The sequence below is a fragment of the Ambystoma mexicanum genome, chromosome 2p (genome assembly GCF_040938575.1).
Source record: "Ambystoma mexicanum isolate Mex_15411 chromosome 2p, UKY_AmexF1_1, whole genome shotgun sequence".
Taxonomy (NCBI): domain Eukaryota; kingdom Metazoa; phylum Chordata; class Amphibia; order Caudata; family Ambystomatidae; genus Ambystoma; species Ambystoma mexicanum.
Genome location: NC_090923.1, coordinates 1,362,416,726 through 1,362,437,899, shown reverse-complemented (window position 1 = coordinate 1,362,437,899; position 21,174 = coordinate 1,362,416,726). Strand labels below are relative to the sequence as shown.

Sequence of the window (21,174 nt, the reverse complement as noted above, 5' to 3'; positions counted from 1 at the left end):
TGCCATCTGATGAAATTCCAACGCACAGAGGGGTAAAACAGGGCTGCCGGCTTGCCCCGGCCCCGTTTACTTCTTTTCTGGGCGACTACAAAGAGGGCCAAAAGTCGGAACAACAACAGTGGCATGCCTACTATACGCAGACGACATTATTCTTCTAGATCAGGCTGAAATTGGTCTCCAAAGAAAACTGGACAACTTCACCAACTTTATATCAAAAAACCACTTGGAGATAAACAAAGAGAAAACGAAAATCATGATCTTAGACAAACAGTCGAAAAAGAAGGCGAAGAACCGAGGCTGGCACATCGAAAACTCCAACATCGAAGTAGTGAAAGACTTCAAATACTTGGGTGTGATGGTGGACAGTTCAAAAGGGGAAATGTCGATGCAAAAACACCTTTGGGAAAAGACTAGAAAACTCACCGTACAGGCTTGCATAATAGACAGGAAATACCGCCGTTTCTCATTGTTACCAGTATTAAAGTACTACAAGGGAAAAGTGGTGCCTAGCCTAGTGTATGGATGCGAGCCAATGCCAACAATTCCCTCGACAATATGGCAAAAACTGGAAGGTTTACTTCTGGCGCAAGGTTCTTCAATTCCCCAACGCCACTTCCATCTCGGCAATTCGGGGAGAATTGGGACTACTTTCCTTGAAAGCAGCAAAAGATGCTGGAGAAATGGCTCTGTACAGGAAAGGGATAATGTCCGAATCCCCGCCACTGTACAACATGATAAAAACAGAAATGGAGGCTGGCGGCTGTAAAGCGCTAACAGCATGGGCCGCGAAACAGAGTTTCCATCGCATGCACAGAAGAGGTACTGATGCAGAATGCTACAAAAGTCAAACACAAAATGGACCAGGCTGACTGGATCGAAACTCAAACCCTAGCAGAGAAAAACAAGCTATTGATCTACTTACCTCCCCAGGCTAAAAAAGTACACTTCACCAGCCAAATACTGAAAAGGTTTCCGGACAAAAACCTGAGACTTACCTTCCTAAGGTCCTGTTTAAACCTACTCCCGACAAATGAAATTCGGGCTATCCGGGGCCTATCAACAACAAGCCATTGTCGCTTATGCAAAAACAAATCAGAAAACGAATCGGTGAAACACCTTCTGATGTCCTGTCCAGCAACCATCAAGTGGAGAAAAGCGTATCTCGGACCCCTAATCGAATCAAGCATCCTGTATGAAGTGGAATTATGGTGGAGTCGACTTCTGAGTGGCTCAAAGACATCTTGGTCCTTAGCAACTGTGACAATCCTAACGGCTGCCCTCAACCACTGCACTAAACAAACCACCGTTTAACACGGCGACAACAAAGCAAACCACTGAACGAAATAAACTTAAGGAACAAGAAACAAGGAACACGAATAGAAGCATCAAACTAAAGAATTTTGCAAAATCATTGACTTGATAAAGGCAAATAAAAAAATAAAAATAAAAAATAAGATACTTTTAGTTCAACTGTTCTCTTGGGATAAAATGCAACAACATATTAAATATTATAACAGCATGTGCACTTCATTATACATATGTAAGCCAATTCAATACATAGATGTAGATTTTCAACAGTGTCCCCCAGTTTGTTTTGCAGACTTGAGTACTGAGGCACTGCCTTTGCCTTCTACCTGACGGGGCCAAGAACACCAACGCCACTCACCCTCATTTCTGGTGAACTGGGATCCACCAATCAAATAACACTCAATTAGTTGCGATCCTTCATAATTAAGACAAAATAGCAATTGCCCTAGAAGAAATTCATGATTGCTAAGAGACCGGACGTCCACACTTACATTGTTACAATATTAGCACAGTAACATGACAAGTAACACGCCCCTCCAAAAAATACCTAGAGAAATACATGTCCTTACTTCACACATGTCTGATTTCTTGGGCCCTGGACTGCTGGAGTCTGTGCTCACACCTTCTGCTGGGCTGTTGGAGCGTATCCTACTGCTCATCTGGATGCCACCCTCCTCTTCCTCACCCTGCCCAGGGCTGTCGCTGCTGCCAGCCCCTTGGGGCAGAGGAGAATGGAGAGCCTCTGTGCAGAATAATGTACGAGGTCCATGCAGCTCACAAAAATGGCACAGAGCAACAATGGCATTCATGGTACTAGGACAACTCTGGATGCCTTCCCCAAAGACCTAGAAGAAAAAGAACACATTGACAACACTGGAATACATAGAGTAAGGGCATAGCCAGTACATCTAATGGCATGGGTATAAAGTGGCTCTTAATACTGAATGATTGAACTCTTACGAACAGTTATGTACACTGTTGACACATCGCCAGAAATCACCATTTATGCTTCTCTACTACACAATAGAGCCGACATTTTACAGTGTAGGAGAGATAGAAAACAACAACAGGAGCAGGCTACTGACTTGAATGTTTCTTATATCTAAGAAACAAGGTATTGTTGAGAATTCAGTTATTTCTAAAAGAAAAATATAGTCTTGCACCAACCCTTAACCAATTGTAGTTCTGTATTGTTTATCGAGGAATTGCCATTAAGGTGAGCCTCAATCAAACCTTTAAACGTTTTGGATCTACATTTTCACAATTAAAGAACATTGCATGACAATTGAAAGCACTGCTGATAAGTCATCTGTGTGTGGGCAAGTTATAGGGAGATTATAACAGACTACATAGGCAGCATTCATAAATTCATTCATTTTCTTAATGCAGTAAGCACTATTCAAAGGATCATCCAATATTTGAAACCAGACATTATGACAGGTCTTTTTGCAGATATTCTGTTAAAATGTGTGTTGAGTAAACTTCAGATTATATTGTCTCATGGTGTAGTGTGAACAGAAGGAAAGCAGGAACAGAAACCGGATGCTCGAGTCTCAGGAAGACCAATGGCAGACAGCAAGGGAAGAGCAGGGTCATAATGGCTCAGCTAAAGAAGAGTAATGAGGCACCGTCTCCTATTTTGCACAGAAGACTGTTCCAAAAGGCGAGTCCTTGGAAAGAAAAAGTCTGGTAACCTCTTTCAGCATAGTTCGAGGTGGATATCCATGAATGGCAGACCCGAGGGAGGGAGCAGTGGCATGCTTTGGAAAGGGTCACTGAGGAAAGAGTAGATCTCTGTCAGACAGGCATTTGAAGGTCAAGCAGGAGATTGCAGGCATTACAGACTCTCTGTCCTGCCAAGAAGAGAGTCCACTTTCAAGCCCACGCCTCTGCAGCCTCTAACAACATGGCCAAACTCTTTAAAATCTGCAAGGTGCTGGCCCATCCTTCTGCTGTCTCCACCTCTCCTGTTCCCTCCCAGGCCCTCTGTACGGCTCTGGCTTCTCACTTCACCAATAAAACTCAGGACGTCCTGTCCTCCCTCTCCTCTTACTCTCCCTCTACCTCGCTTGGCACCCCTCTGGTCGCCTCTTCCTCTCCTCCTCGTTTCTCCTCTTTCTACCCGACAACTCCTGCCAAGATTTCTAGACAAGCCCGATCTATGAAAGTGTCATCCAAGCAGGTGCTCCCTCTATTCCAGAACCTTCAAGGACCACATTGACACCCTCGCTCCAGCCTTGGCCGATTTCTGCAATCACTCTTTTGCCACTAGATCTTTCCCCTTCCCCTCAAGCACTCCCTTGTGCACCCCCTCCTGAAAAAGCCTTCTGCCAATCCTTCCTGTATGGCAATCTACCGCCCGATCTCCATCACTCCTTTCCTGGGCAAACTCCTGGAAAAGCTGGCCATATCCCAGCTTACTCTCCACACTGAATCTATTGGTTGTCTCCATGGCCTCCAGTCTGGTTTCAGAGCAGCCAGAGGCACGGAAACTGCTATCCTGAACAACCGTGAAGATCTGCTCACTAATCTTGATTCTAGCATTCCATCTGTTCTCCTCCTCTTGGATCTTTCCTCTGCTCTCGACATGGTCAATCATGGCATCCTGATCAATCATTTCTGTGGGAACCTGGGCATCACAGATTAGGCCATGGCTTGGCTGACCTCCTTCCTCCTGGACCGACCCTCTCAGGTCCAATTCGGGTCTTTTCTCTCCACCACGTCTCTCTCCACATGTGGTGTTCCCCAGGGCTCTAACCTCTCACCCTGGCTCTTCAATATCTACTTGGCCCCTTTGGCCCACCTTATCTCTAACGTGTCCTCTAACTTTCAGTATTATGCGGATGACACTCGGCTTTCCTTCAGGATACCCTCAGCCTCCTCTCGCGCTCATTCCTGACTGCCTATCCGCGATTCAGGAGTGGTGCGCCTCCAACGATCTCTGCCTTAATACCAATAATACTGATATCCTTCTCATTGGGACCCTGCTCCCGCTTTCCCTCTCTCTCTGGCCGTCCTCCTTGGGCCCTCTTCCTTCGCCTTCCTCTGAGGCAAAAAAACTTTGGTGTCATCTTCGACTCTACTCTCTCCTTCTCTCCTCACATCACAGACGTTGCCACGAAGGCACACTACCAGTTGCACCTCGTCAGAGATATTCTTTCTTTCCTCATGTTCCCCCAGAAGCTCAGTCTCCAGAGCCCTGGTTCTCGCTAGGCTGGACTACTGCAACAGCCTCTGCCTTCCTCTACTCTCCGCCCTCTGCAACTAATCCAGAACAGGCCCGCAGACTTGTCCTTGGCCTCAAGCCCAGGGACCATATCTCTCCAGCCCTGAAATCTCTCCACTGGCTCCCGGTGGCAGCAAGGATCAAGTTCAAGACCCTCTACATCGTCCACATCCAACTATTTCTTCCTTAACACCTTCCTTCTCGCACCCTTCACTCAGCCACCTCCAACTCTGAGGGTTAGACGCTTCTCCAGGCAGAGAGAAGGGGGTAGATCTCTCTCCTCTGCAGCCGCCTCCATCTGGAATGGCCTCCCTGCCCCTCTCAAACTTGAGCCGGACCACACGAAGTTCTGTACGCAGCTCAAGACCTTCCTCTTCGTTTCTGCTTTCTCTCTCCCTCTCCCCTGCTAAACAACCTGTATGCTGCGCTGACTGGCTACCTGGCTACCCTCAGAGTCTCACAGGTAACCGGCCCCCCTTGACCAGTAGCCCCTGTACTGCCTCCAAGTCTACCGCGCACTTAGGGGCTGTATCTGAAACCCTACAGTCCACTGCCTCCTTGCACTTACCCAGAGCTGCGCTTCCCTGGCTGCACTTAATCAGAGCAGTGCTGCCCTGATTGCACTTCCCCCTTCCCTCCCCCTGGCACTTCTCCTCTCCCTCCCTCCCCCTTGCACTTTCCTTCTCGCACTTGCACGATCTGAATGACACAAGGCCTAGTAAGATCGTTTGTTTTGTCCTCCCTCTGCTCTTCCCTCCCTTGTCCCGTCGTGCCTAGAAACACTTGTGTACAGGTGCGTTATAAATTACTTATATCATTCGTGCTTGAAGAAGTGTTAGGATGGTTTCTGTCCTCCCTATGTTTAGGGTATGTCAGGAATTGGTCCACAGGTATTCCCCTCGAGCCCTGCCTGCTGCATCTAGTGGTGGCAATGGCTGAACAGTCAACGACCACTCAGAATGGTAGCAAGGTGGTTTGAGATACAGTAGAACATACACATATCAAATTCAATAAGGTAAGGGCCACACATGATTTTTATTTATTTATTTTGATAGAATGTCATTTTGAACAAAAATAACTTAAAGGATTATGGTATCAGATGACAGAGTAGTCATGGTGTGGGGGTGCCTTCACGATATGCAGCGATTAATGTGTAGTGGGTAAGCCTGGTGATGGTGGTATAGGATGAACATGGAACACAGACCATGGCCGTATAAACAGATGTAGGATGAACATGCAAGGCCTGATGCCATTATCTTTGTTTAATCAATATAAATATTTACAGATTTACATTCCTGAGTGAGATGTCAGGTGTGTTATAGGTGTCTTTGAAAAGCATGTGAAGGTGGTCGGAGATGCCATCTAGACATGGTGTTTGAATCAGACTTTTGAAGAGTTCCACTGCTGGGCTGTTTTTGATGGCTAGTGGAAAGGCTATGCATTGGAGGGGGGGAAATTGGGTAGAAAGAACAAGCATAGGTGGGGGCACAGGTAGGGCAGAACACAAAGATTAAGGAGAGCAAAGGACCTTGGAGAACGAGATGGAGAATAAAAGGAGATGCAGATCAGTGAGTTATGGGGGTGGGGCAAAGCCCATTGAAGTATTTGAAAACAAGGAGCAGGAAATTGAAGAGGGAGTGATTGTGCATCAAGAAACAACCAGCATGGTGCCTCTAGGAGAAAGAGGAGGGGTTTCTGAGTAGGTTTATAGGTGGTATGTGGGGAAAGGTTTAGAACTTACTTCAGGTGCAAAAGAGTAGGGCGGGAGGCCAAGGAGTAGGGAAGAGCAGTAGTCAAGTTTGCGGAGTACAGATATACATGTTTCTAACTAGGGTCACTTTCCACATGTATTTCTCCTTGCAGGCGTTTTCCTCAGATTTCTTTTTTTTTTAAATAAATGGGGGGTCCCCCCATGCAACCCTCATTTAACTCACATTCCCAACACCCTCCACCCCTGCCACCCAATTACCCCCAATCCTCTAACCCAAAACATACATGTATAAAAGAAATGAGGGAAAAAACCACGAGTACTAGGGTAGAGATCAGAGTCTTGGTTGTATGATGGGTGAGGTGGGGGAAGTGATTCTTATATTCAGGATGTTGATCCTGGCCACAGTAGCAATACAATGATGGAGCCTAAGGTTGCTGTTGAAGAAGGCCCCAAAGTTGCGAGCCTTCCTTTAGTGAGGGAGAGAGAAGGTCGTGTGGGGATGAAAATGAGGTAGCCTTTGGAAGCTTGGAGAAAGGGACCTTTCAGTTTAGCAACAGGCAGCATAAATCCATCCAGTGTTGGATAGCTGTAAAACTATTGCCAATCTATACTATGATTGCTGCAGTGACAGAGGTAAAGAAGAAAACGCATGGAGTGTCATCAGCAAAGAGGTTTTATTAAAAGCCAAATGATTGGATGAGTTTACCTAGGCGAGATGTATTTAAGGTGAAGAGGAGTGGTCCTAGTTCTGATCCCAGGAGAACACCCACTGAGAGAGGAGTGAGGGGGGAGATTATATCTCTGCAATGTCTAATGTCATGTAGCTAGTTTTGGTACCAAACATGGCAGTCAGTATGTCAGAAGGGCCTCGGCATGCATAATCAGTCCACCAGTGTCAGTCTCTATTAGGAAGGAATGTGAGAGATTGACTGGCTCCTTGACTGGCATATGGTCCTAATGTAGTGGTACCTCCCACCCCCATTGTTAAGTAACGGTTAAAGATAGGGCCCTATTGCAGGCCCACAGTTGCGGTCAGGCAAGAGCCATTGGTCCTGACCGATGACTGTGAAAATAGCGGCTGTTCTGATGGCGATGAGAATATGCAGGAAAGCAGTATCTCTGGAGAAGATGCTGCTTTGGAGTGGAAGGCAAAATGTGGACAATGGGGTACTGTTCAGCTATGTTTATTGCAGCAGATATAGTTCCGGCATCAGTGTTGTGCAGTGGGTGCCCAGCTTTTGCAGTCCAGGAAAAACTTGTACACCTTGGCATCCCAAACCTTGTTTGGCTTTTGTGACGAAGGGACACGTGAATTGTTAACCAGTGCTCAGGATGATCAGTGCTCCAGCCTCTTGGTGTCAAGTCTGCACTGGGTCGAGCAGCAATGTGTTTTCTGGAAACAGGGGATCTTTAAGGCCTAAAGCCCAACTGTGGCGCTCTAGATATGGTAAGCGTTCATTTGTTCCTGCTTGGACCTTGAAGTTCAAAGACACTGACAGAGATTAGCCAACAGACATGTCATGGCAAGATGCAGCAGAAAAGTTTCCTCACAGGCTTGTTCGGATTGGTGTCAAAACATGCTTTAGGACCTAGTCCCTTTGCCAGAAAAGGGGAATCCCAAATTAAATAGGAAAATTGGGATGAATACAAACTCTGCTTCATATCAGAACAGTGCTTCCTTTCAAACGTTTGGAAGCCAACCAATTGTTCTTGGTTACCCGATTCAAACGTACCCAGGCCTCCTCACAAGCTTTAACTCAAGAAGTAGATTCCACTCTGGAATCCCAGACATCACTCTGATATCCAATCAGATTTGGTCTTGGTTCTGTTGCCCTCACCATTCCAAGGACGGAAGAAGCCATCACCCTTTCTGGCAACATGTGTCTCCCTTGGACTCAGAGGAGCAAGGTTTAGCTGTGTCACTCTGTACTGATTTTAACAGAGGGGGGTGTCTCTAGAGCATCTCTTGGGATAAAACAAGCTGAACTTCACTTGTATTTCATATCAGTAAATCACTGCCACTACAGCAAGGTATCCTGCACAGGGAACATGGGGTCTTTGGCACAGCCTAACCAAGAGACACGGAGGACCTCTCAGGGGGTTATATAACAGAGTCACAACTGTGGTAGGTCAGAATCAGGAGACAGACAACGAGGCAGGGTTTTTACACACTGTTTTCTCTTTTTGGACCTAATCTGTCCCAACCGTGGTCTACGAAGTCCTACTCTATACAAAGGAAGGTCAAAAGGGTGCTCATCAGGATGTCAAGATGTTGTAAAGTCCTCTGTCCACAATTCCTACTCCAACCTAATTCCTCTCCCTACTCTTCACAGGATAAACAAAACATACTTTTCGGCCTTGTCCCTAGAAAAGGATGGATACTGGAATCTGACCACTCCACGCCAGTGTTTCTTTACCATAGAACTGTGCCTTTGTTTACAGTCCTCAGGGCTTGTCTCAGTCTCACTCCCCACTCTGGGGATCCTGGGTTCTCTCCCAACACCAGGGCTTGTTGCAATTTTTCTCCCAAACCTGGGGCTTCTCACGCCTATCCCCGCTATGGCAGGGACTTTTTGCACAATATGTCCCCACTTTGGGGCTTCTCAGGTCTCGCCCCGCTGCTGGGATTTTCTCCCCCTCTCTCCACCTCAATGGGCTTGCTCTTCTCTCTGCTATGGGGCTTCTCTCAGACTTGCTCTCCCGACTATGGGGTTTTGTGCTCTTTTCCCAGCTCTGGTGGTTCTCTGAGTCTCTTTGGACGTACCGCCACCTCCCGCTGCAGGGGAACCACTGCATACACATTTGTTCTGGGCGGTGATCCTCGGGAGGCTGGTGTGGTCTGGGAGACGCTCCTCTCTCTGTGGAGCTATGTACGCGGCTCTCATGCTTGAGTCGGCATGGGCCGCTGGCTCCTCTTCCTGTCCAGCCTCTCTGCATCTGGAACAGCGAGGAGGGGGTTCTCTGCAGGCACTTTCCTCAGCCCTCCAGATCTGTGCTCTCACTCTTCTTTGGATGTGGGCCGCCTCTGTACATTCTTCGGTGAGGACCCACTGCACTCGCCATATCCAGCCGGTCATACTCCCTCAGTGCACTGCTGTGTTTTTTTTAACACTGCAGGCTTCACTGAATTTTTTATTTGATTGATCCATTCACTGATGCGCCTCAAGGAAGGTGTTCTTCACGCTTTTCTGTGGTTCCCCACAAGAATTGAATAAAGAGAGGGTCAGAAGCCATGCTAGCCATAAAGGGGGCGGTAGGATTATCATAGACCTTAACTCATATAACCCACAAAGGTATTAGTGTCTGGGGAAAGGGCAGCATGACTTAAATCCCTCTCTGGGGTTTCCCTGTACCCAAAGGGGGATTCACCTAGAGAGGTGTTAAGCGTAGCATGCTCACCTGACTTGTCCCAAAGCTGGAGGCTTCCCCCTTCATAAGAGATAACAAACAACTTGGATTCGTCATACAACGCAGATAAGGTAAGGGATGTGGGCTTATTTCAGATTAAGGTCTATAAAGCAGACATGAAAAAGCAAAATGTTCAGGCCCTGGCGCCAGAGGTCCAGTTTAGGACTTTTGTCCTGAACCAAGAGCTAGTGAAGAGAGGCTAGGGTGGGAGTGACATGGTCACCTTTATGATTCTGTTCTTTTTGAAGCATGTCCAATTAGTAATCAGGGAGGTTGGAGTAAAGGGAATTGCCATTGTCTATCATATCATAGGTGAATATTTGTTAAGTTTGTAGCAGTTTTAGTGAGAAAAAGGTGGGACTGGCGGTGTGTCATTACAAAATACCAACAAATTAATAATTCCCATTATCACTGTATGGTGTTTGGCATGTCGGATTGATGACATCATCAAAAAAGTGAACTACAACATTGCTTCCGAAATCCAGGGCGTCTGAGAAATGTCCATATTTATAGAATGAAATTGTACTTTTCATAGGTTTCGTTTTCTGTGTGGGTGTTCCACAGGAAACATGGACATTTCTGAGACAACTTTGACATTTGGAATTTGAAAATATTAAATTGTGAAATATGATTATATACTAGCACTGATTACAGACCTTGATATATAATTACATAGGGTCCTTTAGCAGGTCACTAATTGTGATCAGTATCATCTTTGCCGGAATACATTTACCAGCAGTATGGGGAGAGGAAATCCCTCAGCAGCCCAGGAAGCGGTAATCAGCAGCACAGCGGGGGAAGAGATGCAGCACGAACCAGAAGCAGCGGTAGACCGCACCCACACCAAGTGCTCCATGGACAATGCACTGGGGGAGAGCGGCAGCACAGATCCCCAGTCAAGGAAACACAGTAACTGGCCAGACAGATCCATATAAGAACTGGGACTTACCAGACATTACACTCAACTAGGAGAAAAGGTTCCCCAGCAGATTGGCCAGCCAGCAGAGCCCTCATACAAACTGGACCTTGAACAACATAAACCATCAAGGCGGGCTGCCATTACCATAAAGATGCAGATTCGCACATGGGAAAGGGGCGGGCTTAGACCCTTTTGTAGGAAGGGCAGTGCAGAGGAGTATGGAGGGGATTATACAGGCGGTGTGCAAGGTGAGGCATTGGTCACTGAGAGGAAGTGGTACTGGAAGTGAATGTGTATGAGTGGAGTGATAGGAAAGAGTAGGGAGTGAATGAGAGTGTGTGGGGAAGTGAAAGGAGTGACTGGGGGAAGGAAGGTGGGGGAGAGTACTAGTGTGGAGAATTGTAGTGTGAAGGGAGGAGAGTAGTAGTGTGTAGAAGGCCAGGAAATAGTGAGGAAAGGGGAGAGTAGCATAGAGAGAGATAGGAAAGGAGAGTAGTTGGGTGAGGAGGAGACAGTAATAATGCAAAGGGGCAGAAGTAGTGAGAGGGAGTAAGATCGGAGGGTGGGGGAAGAGCTTAGTAGGAGGAACGTCAGAGAGGGAGTGGGGGGAGAGAGAGAGAGAAGAGGAGAATCAGAAAGACAGCAGAGGGAGTGTGGGGGAGAGTGAGGGGAGACGGTGGGTGGAGTAAGAGGAAGGAGAGTGGGGTAGAAGAGGTTGAGTAGTAGATGGAATCAGGGAGAGGAAAATCAGGCCATGAAAGGATTTCTGGGTTTCCGGTGCGCTTAAGTCTATACACTTGAACACATTAAATTGTTAATAGCAATTTGATAGCTGCAAAGTTGTGGTTGCAGAGACTCCGCCCTCTGTTTCGAATAGTTAAACTCGAAAAATAAGTGCTATCAAAAGTATTTTGCTCTTCCTAAATGTGTAGCATTCAACACAATTCAATTCAACATTCATTGTTATCGTTTGATCAATGTTTATTAGTTGCCCTCAGACCCACAGTAAAATAGCTGGTTACCTATCCCTAGTACCAGACAGGGCTCGAGGAAAGCCTTGGCTAGAGTGGGATCGCTCTTCCTAGGCTAGAGAGATGAGGATGACCAAAAGGCCTAATGCGGAACAAATAAAAAGCCTTGAACTGTCACAGCGAGTTTATGCATTATTGAGGCCATCTGTTCCAATCATCATATAGTTAAATCGTTTCCTCTACCCTCAAACATGTTTGACCAAGGTAGGTGTTTTGCTAAACATTTACACTTGGACTACATTTGCTCTACAAACACTAACAGCTTATCAACTGAAGAACGTATTCTGGAGCACATGGCAATTTGCAGGTAATGGGAGCTTTTTCTCAGTCTTCCACGTTCCATCCACGTCCAATGGAAGATGGACTTGTTGGCTGTGATTGGTAATTTTGGTTCCAGATCATGACGTTGTAGATCGCACTCTTCATCGCTAGTACAAAAAGCACTTTTCATAGGCAGTCACATTTTGCAGCTCCCCCGTTTCTTAGAAAGCATAGTCCAGCGCAACTCGACAAGTTTAATTATACTGGTTCATGGCAGATAGACTTGGCAAATGCATGCTTTAAGGTTATCCAGTCCCTGTTCAGGAATATTTTCTTGTGCTCCTAGTGAATTAAGTGCCAAAGGTGTCACTTGAGTTGCTGCACTGAAAGCTTTCCCGTACAGAATTGTACATTTCCGTGACAAAGTACCTGCCCAATCAGATCCAGCTATGGAGTGAAATGCAGGTAATGCAGAAGCCTTCAAGAAGTCTACTAATAGGAATATCTCTGCAACTGAAATTCTGGGTTTTGAAGTAGGAACAATGTGACCGCTGGGAGTTTTGAAAATCTCCTAGCAAGAATTAAGACGTCTGTGTCTGGTACAAATGTAGAGAGTTTTGAAGTTCCTCTTTCTGTGGCATCGATGGCATGAAGATTATTCTTCTCCTGCCTTTTCTTTTGTAAGGCAAGTGGTTGTGTATATAACACCCTTCTGACAATGATGGCCATGCTATGCGTGGCTCTGTAAAATAAAATGGGTGGGTAGAGGATGTTAGTGGGGCAGAAGGGAAGGCAGATGTGGGAATGCCTGTGGTGTTGATGAGTGCAGGTCCGAAGCAACAGTAACATCAGTGGGGGAGGGGTGGGACACTGGGGCAGGTTAGCCATAAGGGTATTTCCAAGGTTCAGCGAGTACTAATGGGTGCATTGGATGTTGATAGTAACAGGGCAGGGCAGAGTCTGTCTAGCATGCTAGACCATGTGGGTCATCTGATGGGAAATGAATGGGGTAGTAATGAAGATATTAGAGAGAAGGTGGGGAGGAGGAGTAGTAGTAGGGTCACTGCTCAGACTCTTTGGGTGTAACAGAGTCCTTTCTTTGTTTGACAAATTGTGGACTGATGTTGTGTGACATAGGAGAGGAGCTGGACATCCAGACGGGCCACCCCTGAATGGGATTCTAATTCCTTGTGTACGTGCAGCAGATGAGTATGCACTCTACAGTATTACTGTTTGGCAATCTATGTGCTGGGTTCCTATGTGACTTAAGACATAAGGAGCCAGTGTTTCCTGTTATGTTTATCTTTGTTCTTTGCGATTTATTCATTCAGTTCATTGAAGAGCTATATCTTAAGCTGTATTTTGAAAGAGAGGTGGTTCATTTCCATGTGAGGATGGATAGGTAGGGAGTTCCATAGTTTGGTAGCTGGTAGGGAGAATGAGAACCCTCCTAGTATTTTCCTGTTGAAGTTGGGAACTAGGACTAGAGTAGCTTTACTGGATCAGAGGTATGCAATACTGAAATGTACCTGTGCTGAAAGCCTGCTCTACGATAAGGGCAGTGGGTGATGCAGAGGAATTTGAAATGTATTCTTTACTTGATGAGGAGCCATTGGAGAATGCATGGTGCAGGGTTGCTATTTTCAAATCTTTTTATCCTGAGGGGTAGTTTAGCCACCGCATTTTGTACTCTTTGTAGTTTTTCCATGTGGTATTCTGTGAGTCCGAGATATAGTCTGTTTGCATAGACCAGTCTTAATAAGACTAGAGATGCCACGGCCATGGTCCTGGGCCTGAAGTATAAGTAATGTAAGATCCATTGTAAAGTTGGAGGAAAAAACAACAACTTCGGACTATGACTCTCACTTGAGGTTAGTGTGTGCGGCTATTATACATTGTGATTCCGTGGTTCCTTGCTATGAAGGATGGTATTGAGCATGGGTCCATCTTGTCAGGCCGAGAGAATTAGGTGGTGTTGGAAGGAGCTGCATTGATAAGCAGGAGTTCAGTTTTGGGTGGGCTGAGCTTAAATCCGTTTACCATCATCCATGGATCCATATGTGCAAGACATGCTTTAAGAACTGGCGAGTTTGTTTAAAAGGTAGTTCATCAATTTATAGATTTGTGTGTCGCCTGTATAGTTGCAGCAGGTAAGGCCGACAAACTGATGAGCTGTCATGTAGATATTAAAAATGGGAGACAACAGTTAGGATCCTTGGGGTAGTCCAAAGGTCAATGGGTCAGGGGGCATAATTGTGGTTTCAGTTCCATCAGTTTGCAGAGGGGTGATCAAGCATAGAGCGGCTCCTTTTATTCCATTGTTTCTGCGTCTTTTTAGAAGAATCTCGTGGCTAATGGTATCAAAGGCTGCTGAGATGTCCAAGAACGTAAGTGCGCTTGTGGTTTTTTTCATCTGCATGGTATTTTAGTATGGCCCAAATTGAGCACAGAGCCGATTTTGTACACCTCATTCCTCTAAAGCCTTGCTGTGCCTCAAGGAGGAGGTTGGTTGTCTCAAAGTAAGTCCAGTAGCTGAAGTATATGAATTATTTCTGTGCTTGTAATATGAACTGAGTGTTTGAGATGGGGCGTTTGCTTAAAGGGTCATTTGTGTCTCCTGTTTTTTTTGTTTGCGAAGTGGTGTCATGTAATCAGATTTCAAAGGTAGCCTTTTTGTAGCCAAGTGGCAGTTGATTGATCTATGGTGTTGGTGCGTTTAAGTAGCTTCTTCATAGCAACATTACCTATGTTGGTGCGGTCCATGATTTTGTAGTGAGTTGGCGCAATCCTCTTCTGCCTCAATCTTACTCTTGGTTGAGTTTTCTGAGTATGTGTCGAACTCTGGGTGTACTTCATTATACTCTTAGTACTTCCATTGATGGTTTTTGGTGACCGATTCATCCAGATCTTAGCATTCCTGAATGCTTTCGACTTATTTAAAGCGTGTACCTCTGCCAAGCCATGCCATCAGAAAGTGCAACAAACATGTAGAGTATTGGTAATTGCTGTTTTGGAATGGTTTGTTCTGCTGTTTTGTGGTGCTGGTATGGAAGATTTCAATCAGTTTGCTTTTTTGCTGGCAAAAGGCATGGTTTCATCATCATTGAAAGGGGATCATGATACTTACAGAGAATTCATAAAATCCTAATGTCTCACATACATCTAGTTGATGCTATGATTTGTTAATAATAAGTAGTTGGGAAAATAGTGATCTGTACGCTCTTAACTCTGTAACAGTACCAAACAAGTATTTATTTATTCTTGGTGATTTAGCACTGATTTAGCTTGTCCTTGACTGTGTCAGATAATTTCATAGTGGTAGTTTCAGAGAGGAGGCTCTGTGTTTTGAACTGTTCATACAATCAAATACCAAGAGCTTGGAGCTGACCAACATCTTCTGTCATACTCCCAATAGAAACTGCATTGGTTTCAGTGTTGATAAGCCCAGGCCCGTCATATGAAAATGGCTTTCAAACCCATTTAAGTTCAATAAGCAAATAGTTTATTGTATTATCCTCCTTGTGTTTGTGCGATGCTTGCTCCCTGCCATGTCTGCTCAGAATATGGCTAATTACTGGTGCTGTTTACAAATAGCATGCAAGTACCGTAGGGTGCTCTGTTTTGATGTACAATTGCTTCACCGGCTCCACAAGCCCAGAATGGAATATTAGTTTTCCTCACAAGCTAGTTTCTTTTTTCAATCTCCTTCCATATAGCAGGAACTGACTATTTCAAAACACACATCATTTAGCAAACTAGTGTGCCATCACCTCGAAGCAATTATGAAAGTTGTATGCAAAGAAATACTCTATGATTGTTTCCATTGATGAAATGTTTTCATTCCATTCACCACATCTAAACAACCTTATCACTTGAAACAAAGCCTCCACCATTGCCATGTAATCCTGCAGCATTTTAAATGCTGGGTATGATTCCTTCAATTGTTCAGATAGTTTAAATTTCTCCATGGTTGCTAGCAGATCTTGAATATTGTACCTCTTTACAATTTTTAAAAAAAATTCTTGTACCTTATTTTGAATTGATACACACAGATGCTTCCTTAAGGAACACTTCCAGGTTGCAGGCCCACAGTGCAATATGTGTGCTTCTTTGGCAAGTCGAGTATGTTTGCCCATAATGATTGGTTGTACAGTGCTTTAACTGTAGCAATCATCCAACATTTCAGGAATTTTGGATCCATCAATAAAAGAGCCAACAGCACAAAGTAATGCCTTACATATGGGCAGTTCACAGGGCCGGTAGACAAATCGATCACAAAGACACTGTTGAGATATTATTAGTTGCTGAACAGGATGGTAGAGAAGTAATGTAATATCCCAACAACTTTTGTATCTGTTGTAAGAATAGTTGTTTCCACACATTTCAAAGTAGAATAAGTCATTTGATCAAAGCCAAATGCCACAACGGCACAGAGTAGCCCTCACTGCAAGTTCAATTCCAGTTGCGAGCCAGATGAGCAAAAGCATAAAGAAAGTCAACTGAATTGAATGATCTGTTGGGGTATCGTCTTGCAATGTTGCACTGAAAACAGTTGAGTTTGGAAATCAGGATAGGAACTATTTTTTCTACGCTCATTTTAGGAGTATGCAATCATTGCATCACTATCCATCCTGCTTGCAGATTCTGTGCTCTGCACCTTCAAAGTAGTAGTATTTGCTCTACTTCCAGTTTTGCATAGGAAGCATGCCACATCTACTTGGCGAAAGGATTTGAGATCCTTATCTCATGTGTTAACATTAGATTCCTTAACAACAATATGCTTTGAAGAATTTTGGGCCACTGTAGGTCATGTAGAGGGGGCAGTAGTTTCTGTAGTGAACGATTCAGCATGCTTGTATTGTACAAAGTTACAGACAGTGATTCATCTTTGATGTGGGATTCTTCAGAGGAAGTCAGTTACCCAAAAGGTTCCCTTTGCATAAGGTGTATCCTCAAGGAAGTCCAAATGATCTGCTGCACCATACATAAATCTTCCTTTCAGAAGTTTCAGTAGTACAAATACTCATCCATCATCTTTCATGCAGCATAGAACTTCATTAGCTAAAGTGATCTGAAGCCGGTGAACTTCGTTATAGTGACTAAGGAACCCAAGCCATGCATAAGCTGTTCAAAGACTTTGCTGCATATTTTTGAATGTATTGTTAGGCCAATAGCAACTTGAAGTGGAAGGTCATACGTCTTATCTATGATGAGGTTAGGGCGCTGTATGATGACTTCCTTTATGCCAGGCACTCATGCATAAGAGTTTGTGACAAAGCAGCTGCCTTCTGGTTCAAATGCGTATTTTCAGTCTGCATGCTTCCCCCACTTATTCACCATTTGAAAAAAGATGCAACACTTCTTGTAGTACTGCTTTTGTAACTTTGCCCTGCATGAAGGAACCTATGAAATGTCCAGCTCCATTCCCAGCATAGTATTTAAGCACAGCTATTGCCAAAGTGCCATGTACTGCCACAACGGAAACACTTACCACCTTGATGGCTACCATTCAGCTTGTATTCATCATTCATAGAAGACTTTATGGCACATATATCCAAGTTGTCCACTTTCATTTGTTTGATGTACATAGCAGTCTGCGCAATACTGCAGGCTATTGAACTTGATTTACTTTGTGGTATCTTTCTGATGTGTGCCAACTAATACAATCTTTATGAAGTAAAACTACATCACAATTTCCAGTCAGAAAAAGGGTTATTTTCTTTTTATTTTATACCAATTTTCTCTTCAGAAATATAGTATTAACATGGTTTTTCTTTCAAACATGCATTTAGCTCCTTATAACTCAAAAGTATGATTATGACATTCATTGATTTTCCACAAATGTCTTATATCTTCTCTCTACTCCTCTTAACTCAAAAATGTAATTTTTCTCATTGTGATGTTCGTTTACTTCATAAAGAATTTATTAGTTGGCGCACTCAGAAAGATACCACAAAGTAAATCAAGTTCAATTCAATTATTGCTACGGTCACAATAATGGTATCTGAAGTAGCGACGACTATTGTTAAAGGAAATTCTCTCTAAAGAAAAAGATTTGCCTAGGAATAAAAGCAGCGGACAATGACACTACAAACTGCAGGCTATTGGAACAGCTTCTAGTGATGGATTGTTAGCCAACAGCCTCTAGTATTTTTGGATTATTGGTCCACCTGGCAAGTTGATCCCTCATAAGTGATGAATCTCGGTCACTGAAATCGCAAAAAAGACTCAACCTCCTCATAGTTCTCAACAGACTCATTAGGTTTGTGTGTCATCTGAAAAAATGATGCGTCTTTCGAACACTGTTTTAGCTTTGGGGCCAAAGTGATTTTGCAGCTTCTTTGATGCCATGGTAAACTCATCCAGGTCATCTTCTCCTTCTTCTACTTAGGGTTAAATCGGCCATATATACTGCAACTCTCAGTACCAAGGGTATGCAAAAGTATTGCTCGCTTCCTTGTGGTTGAGAATTTTTCTCCACCTATGGCAATCGGTTATGTACTGAATATTCTGATCTATCTCTTCCACAACACTGGAGGAGGTGCGGGATCTAAAATGAATGGCTGAGGTGTGGTGATGTCATACTTGCAGTTGCCCTGGGTGTTTGTGATATTGTGCGTCATATCCCCGTAAATATCTTCATCAATTCAGTTCCTTAGTACATTTTATTTTATAGTGCAGTGACTGGCTCTGTTCATCTTAGTGCTTGAAACTTTCTATTCAAATGTACCTTACCTTCGATGTTCTTTTACAAGTGTTGTTCGAGTAGCTTGCTAACGATTATGAAAACTGCTATACGCGGTCTAGACTTCTTTCAATAAGGCCACCACTGTATGACGTTGTTGAGCCCTCGTGTTCTACTTCCTGGGTGGGGATGTATGTGCGCTGAGGCTTCAAAATAACTTTTTTTTATTTTTAATTTTTTTATTTTGAGAATAAACAATACAAACCAAACTTGCAGCATTAAGTACAATAGACTCATAAACATCAATTAACACTTGTTACTGCACCCCAATCCCCTCCCCCCGCTCAAGAGCTTATCAACCTTTCGGTTCTGTATCCACTACGTGTGGCTGGGTGTCGCTTCCTTCCGAAGCTGCAGGGTCCACTGCCGTGCCAAACAGTCCTGTAATTAACATCCTCCCAGCCGCCAGGTTACCTACATCTTCCTCCCCGCAATTGCTACATGCCTCCTGCCATACCACCGTTTCAGCCTCCGCCCATTTTTGCAAGTCCCGCCACCATACCTCTATCCGTGGCTTGTGGCATTGCTTCCAGCTCATGGCTATCCTTCTTTTAGCAAGCACATACGCCAGGTCCCTCAGTTTCCCAAGATGTTTAGTGTTCCGTGGTCTGGGAAACCCTCCCAGCAGGCAGGCCCAGGCCGTATCTATGTGTAGCGGGACCCCTTTGTCTGCTAGTTTCCGTGCCACTTCCCCCCAAAAAGCTTCGATCACTGGGCAGGACCAGAACATGTGTGTCATGTCTGCGTCTTCCTCATCGCATTTCGGACATGCTTGTCTTCCTGCGCTCGCAAACTTGGATATTCTTTTCGGGGTCATATAGGCTCTATGCGTAATGTATAGCTGTATTTGCTGCAATCTAGCATTCCTGGACACTTTCTTATGGTATCCCATGGCCCGTTCCCACATCCCATCGGTCAACTGCGCCCCCATCTCCGCTTCCCAGTCCAACCCCAAGTCCATCAAGTCCTTCCCCACCCGGGACATCACCACCTCGTATAGTCTAGAGATCTCGTGCCCTCCCTCCGATATGTCATATACCGTTCCAATTAGAGCGTCTGGTTCTTCTGCCAGCACAGTCTCCGGCCAGGTTTTACGGATAGTCTGCACCAGCCTAAGATACGTAACATATTGGCCCCCATGCAACCCTGTCTCTTCTCCCAGGTCTTCGAATTCTTTAATAGCCCCTTCTTGCCATATATATCCCAATGTGGCCAGCCCCACCGATTCCCAATAGGTCCTGATTATCATCCTAAGCTGGCTGTCTCCCTTAGTTAAGGCAACTAGCGGCACCTGTGGGGAACACAGGTATGGGCTCTCCATCAATTGGCATGCTCTGTGCCACATCTTCCATCCAAGAAACAGCATACTCGGGCGTTCATTCAGTTCAAGTCTAGGAACCCAGATGATCTCTTTTAGGTAAAACGGGGCGCAGTCCTGCCCAACCAGCCTAGATTCAGGAGTTTCTTCATCAGAAAGCCATTTAGTTACATATTGCAATTGGCTGGCTACATAATAGGCCTCAAAGTTCGGCAGCTTGATGCCCCCTCTATCATGGAAGTTTTGTAGCTTCCATAGCGCCACTTTATTGCGGGTGCGTGCCACAGGAAGTCCCTACACATGCTGTTAAGTTTGGCAAAGAACTTCTTGGGTATCAGGTGTGGTATATTACTGAAAAAGTGCAACAGCCTAGGCAGGACCACCATCTGGAGCATCGCCCCCCACCCCATCATCGCCAGCGGCAGCTTCTCCCAAAACTTCATGTTCGTGTGAATTTTTTTCACAGCCACCTCGGTATTGTGCAAGTGTTCCCCCTCCACAGTATGATATACATCTATTCCGAGGTAGCGGAAAGAATCAGCTGCCCAAGGCACGGACAACACTGGCAATCGTTCCAGAGGAAATCCTGTGTAGCTCCCCAGTGGAAACATGCTCGATTTTTGGGGGTTTACCGCTATGCCGGACAGTTCCGCATACTTTTCCATGACCTCTAAAATGTACTGGAGATTTTCCTCCGGATATTTTAAATACAGTAACAAATCGTCAGCATATAAGGATATTAGGTGTTTCTCTCCTCTCACTTCAATGCCAACCAAGTCATATTGTTGTCTGAGGTACACTGCTAAAGGCTCCAGGGCTAGAATGTATAACATCGGGGACCAGGGGCACCCTTGTCTGGTGCCTCTGCTGAGTTGCCACCTCTTAGATATCACTGATCCCCTGCGCACTCTGGCCAGTGGTTCGCTGTACAACAATTCCCCCCACCTAACATAACCCGGCCCCATCCCGTATTCTTCCAGGGCCGCCAGCAACCATGGCCACCTCACCGAATCAAAAGCCTTGACTGCATCTAGGGACACCACCACCATCTCTTCATCGCTTCTGTTCCCCTCTTCAATCACCCGGTGGAGTCGCCTGTGGTTGTGAGTTATATTTCTATTGGGGACATAGCCTGTCTGATCCGGGTGTATCAATTTACTGATGACCCTTCGTAGCCTATTAGCTAGGACCGCCGTCAGGATCTTGCTCAACATTGACAGCGGCCTATACGAGCCGCAGCAATGCCC

At 45.1% G+C, this 21,174-nt stretch overlaps 1 protein-coding gene across 3 annotated transcripts in view; it reads right to left on the bottom strand.

Annotated features, from left to right (window-relative positions):
* FLCN (folliculin) overlaps positions 1-21,174 on the bottom strand; it is a 611,825-nt gene that overhangs the window by 481,181 nt on the left and 109,470 nt on the right. For all 3 annotated transcript variants that reach the window (XM_069645735.1, XM_069645734.1, XM_069645736.1), the window contains exon 2: positions 1,878-2,153. In XM_069645735.1, coding sequence (XP_069501836.1) covers positions 1,878-2,117 — 240 coding nt within the window. In that variant the 5' untranslated portion in view covers positions 2,118-2,153. The remainder of the gene's footprint in view (positions 1-1,877; positions 2,154-21,174) is intronic.